Source organism: Capsicum annuum, unplaced genomic scaffold, assembly GCF_002878395.1.
Source record: "Capsicum annuum cultivar UCD-10X-F1 unplaced genomic scaffold, UCD10Xv1.1 ctg20325, whole genome shotgun sequence".
Taxonomy (NCBI): Eukaryota; Viridiplantae; Streptophyta; class Magnoliopsida; order Solanales; family Solanaceae; genus Capsicum; species Capsicum annuum.
The window spans coordinates 1-5864 of record NW_025826210.1 but is presented as its reverse complement, the minus strand read 5'-3'; the positions used below and the strand labels follow the sequence as shown (position 1 = coordinate 5864).

General features: G+C 35.3%; 1 protein-coding gene across 1 annotated transcript; it reads left to right on the top strand.

Moving 5' to 3' along the window:
- The first annotated feature begins 316 nt into the window (after positions 1-316).
- LOC107865088 (uncharacterized protein K02A2.6-like) lies at positions 317-1195 on the top strand. Its single transcript, XM_016711442.1, has one exon. The coding sequence runs from the start codon at positions 317-319 to the stop codon at positions 1193-1195; it is 879 nt and encodes a 292-aa protein (XP_016566928.1).
- Positions 1196-5864: the final 4669 nt, after the last annotated feature.

Genomic DNA, 5864 nt, shown 5'->3' with positions numbered 1-5864 from the left:
TACTGGCAAACGGAAGAGGACTTTAAGAAGAATGGCCAATCACCTCTTTCTCAATGGGGATATCCTATATAGGAGGACTCCAGACCTAGGATTGCTACGATGTGTCGATGCCACGGAGGCCATAAGATTGTTAGAGGAGATACATGCAGGAACTTGTAGACCCTATATAAACAGTTTCATACTCGTAAAGAAGATTTTGAGAGATGGATACTTTTGGATAACCATAGAGAGGGATAACATTTGATTCATGCAGAAGTGTCACCAATGTCAAGTTCATGGGGACTTTATACGAGTTTCTCCAAACGAACTCAATGTGATGGGTTCTCCTTGGCTGTTTGCTGCTTGGGGCATCGATGTTATTGGGCCCATAGAGCCTCTTGCATCCAATGGAAACCGTTTTATCTTGGTCGCTATCGGTTACTTCACAAAGTGGGTTGAGGCTTCGACACATAAAGCCATAACAAAGAAGGTGGTAGCAGATTTTGTTCGCAATAACTTAGTCTACCGATTTGGAATTCCAGAATCAATCATAACAGATAATGGAGCCAATCTTAATAGTGACCTGATGAGAGAGATTTGTGAAAGCTTTAATATCTCTTATCGAAATTCTAGGGCATATCGACCACAAATGAATGGAGCAGTTGAAGCTGAAAATAAGAATATCAAAAGGATTTTGAGGAAGATAGTGGACGGTAATAGAGAATGGCATGAGAAGTTGCCATATGCTTTACTTGGATATCGCACCATAATCATAACTTCTACTGGGGAAACTCCCTACATCTTGTTTTATGGTTCAGAAGCAGTGATACCTACAGAAGTAGAGATACCTTCATTGAGAGTCATTCAGGAGGTTGGTCTAGACGATGCTGAATGGATTCGTAGCAGGATCGAGCAGTTGATACTCATTGACGAGAAGAGATTGGATGCAGTCTATCATGGTCAACTCTATCAAAATAAAATGATCAAGGTGTTCAACAAGAAAGTCAAGCCTCGTCGATTCACACTAGGACAGTTAGTATTGAAGAAGATATTCTCTCACCAAGTTGAAGTAAAAGGAAAATTTGCGCCAAATTGGCAAGGTCCTTACATAGTTCACCGAGCACTCTCAGGAGGAACAGTAATCCTCGCAGAAATGGACGGTACAATAAGCACGAAGCCGATCAATTCAGACACCATCAAGACGTACTACATTTGAAGACATTAGGACTAGTTGTTTCTTTGTACTTTTTGGATTTTTCTCTAATGTAACAGAACTATGTATTAGCCTGATTTCCCACGGCGGGATACGTAGGTAGCCCACATAGGGTTTGGTCTTCTTAGAAAACCCAAAAATATCATCCTTTCATGTATTTAGAACTATGCTCGACCTAACTTCCCATGGCGGGATACGTAGGTAATCCACATCGAATTCGGTCCCTTTATATTTTTACCTTTTCATTGTACTGAACTACGACCTGACCTGATTCTACTTGGATACATTGGCAGCCTGAGTTAGGCCCGGTCATTGCATTATTTTACTTTATCTTTTGTATCGAACTACGTTACGACCTGATTCCTATTCTTAGGATACATAGGCAGTCAGAGTCAGGCTCGATCACTGCACTACATATTTTCACTTTTTTCATTGTAATTGAACTACGCACAGACCTGATTCCTATCTTAAGGATACGTAGGCAACCTGAAAGGTTTGGTATTACCTTAAGGAAAATCCCTTTTGCTCATAATATAGCCTCAGAATATAAGAGATCTCGCCACCAGAATCGTCGTAGCATTAACAGTCAGAGTAGCTCCACCCGAAGGATAAAGCTATATGGGTCACGATCAACAAATGGAGGCTTCACGGATTTTTGAATGTGTCATAATCTAAAAACAATAAAGGATTACTATATATACTTAATATATACGTAATATATTTGTGAAAACATATATACATGTATGTATTTTTCACCATACTTTTAACTTTCCCACCTACTGAGACTCCAGATTTGGGAGTGATTGAGCAATCGAGGGAGTGTTGGAGAATTCCATAAACAAAGCCAGAATTCCCAAGTCGACACAAATCAACACCCCCTCCCCCCCAACTAAGATTTTTTCTTTGAGCGCAGGAAAATAGTAATTGGAAAACTACATCAAGTCAAGCTTGTGGATATGATCAGAGGCATCATGCGACTTACCACTACAACATGAGCCAAATATTCTTCCCTTTCTATATTCTCTTTACATTAATTTATACTAATCCTCACAAGCTCTAAGAGTTTTATTCGAATTCTTTCACTGGTAAATTTTGAAGACTCGGGTCGGAAACTACGAAAAGAGGATCCTCATAGGAAGATTAGGCTATTTACTTCTCCCAACAAACCCCGCAAATCAGAGAGTGCCGTCTGACTTTAATAAAGTCGAGATTCCGCAGGGCAAGGACTTTATATAAGAAAACAAAGTCAAGTTTCTGCATTCCAAAGGGCTGTATATAAGCAAACAAAGTTGACCTTTCGTATTTTGAGGACTGGTATAAGCAAACAAAGTCGAGTTCCACATTTTGAAAACTGTACATAAGCAAACAAAGCGATCCTCTACCATATCGGAGGATGCGAATGAGCAATACGACTCTCCGCCATATCGAGAGTTGTGCACCAGTAAGGGGGAGGCCTGCCACAAATCAAATAATATATATAAGCAAAGCAACACTCCGTCATATCGGAGAATTGCATTTTAGCAAACAAAGCACAACCTTCCAATCAGAGGCCCACACCATAGCAAGCATGCAAGAAAGCGACTATCACAACAGGATCAAGTTCTAGCAGCAATACCGTCATCTAGTTCAGACTGAGGGTTGCATTGAAAAATATGAGGCAGTTTACCTTTGGGAAAAAATCCCACCGTCTGAGGCTATTTATATTTCTGCCAACGGAGGCTATTTGCATTTCAGCCGATGGAGGCTATTTATATTTCAGCCGACGGAGGCTATTTATATTCAAGCAGCTTCTCAGCCAACGAAGGTTATTTACAGTTCAGCCGGCGGAGGCTATTTACATTCCAGCCGACGGAGGCTAATTACATTTCAGTCGATGGAGGCTATCTACATTTCAATTATTGCCCTGTCAGTCGGAGGCCTTGTCCCTAAATAATTTTCAAAAAAAATAAGATTCATATTTTTGTTTCTATTTTTATGAATTTTAATAAAAGAGAAATTTATTATATATCATAATATAAAATATTTTAATTAAATATAATTAAATATTTTAACGAATGAAATATATATATCTTTGTGTATTCGCAGTCGCATCTTTTCTAATTTTAGGCGATATTATGACCATATAAATTTTTTTCTTATTTTTACACATATCTCATATCCTTATTTTTACACACACATATATATACGTATATTTTGTTAATATTTAATCGCAAAAAGATATTGAGTGGACGCTTTAAGAATTATGTTTGTAATTTATATACGTTAAACTAAAATAATTTTTAGGATATCAGGAAACATTGATAAATTTAATTTCAGTAGAAAAGTATTTGGCCTAACAATAATTCAACATTCAATTTATTTATTTCATCCGAACCCAACTCTTTTTTTTTTATAATTTTCAAACAAGAGTCCAAAAACTAGCCCGAAATTCAGTACAATTTTCAAGTCTGTTTCACCTTTTCATCTAACCGACATCAATCAGTCTAGCCTGTCAATTTGTTTTTTAACCCAAAAATCCAAAATTTCTAACTTTATGATTTATATATATATATATATATATATATATATATATCTACTCTATATATTTAATTATTTTTATTTATTTATTCATCTATTTATTTATTATTATTAAATTTAATCTGTTCGATTAAATGATAAGACGAATAAAAAATAATCAATATTAATCCACTTTTATATTTATCTCTCTCTCTATAAATATTTTTTTACCATTATTATTATTTATTTTTATCCGTCCGATTAAGATATCGGACAAATCGAGATTGGTCAAAATTTTCAAAATTGATGCATTAAATGCTTTTTCACCCGTCTCTTTTTTTTTCTGAACAAAAATAGCTCACGCATACTTTCCCCATTTTTTGACAAACAAAGTGCAGTCCCTATCTCTTTTCCCAAATCAACACCAAAACCAAACATTGTCTTCTCTTTCTTCTCTCTCGTCTTCTCCATCTTACCAAAAACCATGAAGGCTACCAAAACCCTAATCTCCATAGCCTGCGGCCATGGCAGACGCAGCTTCCATACTTACCAAAAAATCTCTCCTCTTTCTAAATGTCCAACCCATCGAATCCGCAAAAATTAGAAAGAATAGGTCCCAATTCGGTGCAACAATTCAAAATCAATTTCAAATCCGAGTTTTTGAAGTTTGAAAATCATCAAAAGGGATGTCTAAAAGGCTATGAAATTTGGTTTTTGAATGAGGATTTTCTCCATATGGAGTTTCACCCGTTGGAACTTTTCTCTTGTGTTTAAATTTAAACTTTCACACCCGAATTTTGGGTATAAATACCGATGTGAAGGAGTGAAAAACTCAGTTGGGAAGAGTTTGAGAAACAAGAGGAAGGAGAGAAGAAGTTGGGATAAACATCATAGAAAATAGAAAGCAGTAAAGAGAAAAAAAAATCTGAGAGAAAAATTTAGATTTGAAAAAAAAAAGAGATTTGAGTGGGAAGGAAAGAAAATTTGTTGGAGAATTTATTGTTTATTTCTCTTTTTTTTTCCAAGTTCGGAGTCTTAGTTGTGTTCATCATCGCCGGAAAGCTTTTGGCATTAAAGTTCCAGTCTTGCTACCCGACAAAAGGTGAGAACTCGCCCTTTGGTTCGTTTATACTTTTCTCTTCCGCTGTGTTCTCGTCTCATCAGTGTGCCATCGTTGTTTAAATTTCAATCGAGTTTTTGGGGATGGGAGGTAATTGTCGCTGGAATTTTATCGACATAGGTATAAAAATTGGTTAATTTTTTTTTTTGTGGAAACGTGATTGATAATCATATGGTGTTGATCGAGTATCTGTTGAAGATGTCAATGGCTGGTTGTTTCTCTTTTGTTAAAAAATAAATGATATTTTATGTATTTTATCAAATTAACGTCGCCCGCCTCCCTCGATTCTGTTTTCATTTTTTTGTGTCTTTCTTTACTTTAATTGGTTTATGAACCTATGATTTGGGTTTCATCTTGATGTTGTTTTCTGGCGTTTGTTACTATGGAGGATAAAAAAAAAGTAATTTCAATTATACAAAATGAATTTATGTTGAGTTCCGATTAAGTTTTAGTTGTTGCCGATAATTAAAAATTGGGTTTGAACACGAATTTTTATCAAGTTCATGCTTTAAAAATTGCTTTTCTGCTTGGTTGTGATGTTATTATTCATTACTCGCGGATCAATTTCAGAATTGAATTTCGTTTTTAAATTTACTTATTTTGAGGACGTTTCCTTTTGTATATTTTTAAAAATTGTTTGCGTAGGGAAGGCGTCCCTTGTTTTGAGCTGCTTCATCAAGTATTCTTACATTGCTTGTAGTAATGGTTCTTTAGCCAAAATATTGCTTAAGAATATTATGGCAGTAGCTGAAACATTTGAAATAGTTACATTTGGTTATTTATCCGATCGGTAAAATTTGGTTTTAGAATTAAAACTTAAAATTTGGTTTTAGAATAAAACTTTCTTTGCTTCAAAATAAGATGTGCACCTATGGTTATTATCGTGGTAAAAATTTTCAGCAAATGGGTATTGATTAAGTTGATTAGAAAATGTGGTGTATTGCTTTAATATCTATAGGTACTCATTCTTTTCCTAACTTACAGTTCAAATAAGCTGGAAATGTTCATATGCTCATTTGTTATTGGCTTAAACTCATCGCATGGTCATGGAAGTAA

Coding starts and splice junctions, on each gene's coding strand:
- LOC107865088 (XM_016711442.1), top strand. CDS start 317: ATGGGTTCTCCTTGGCTGTTTGCTGCTTGGGGCATCGATGTTATTGGG.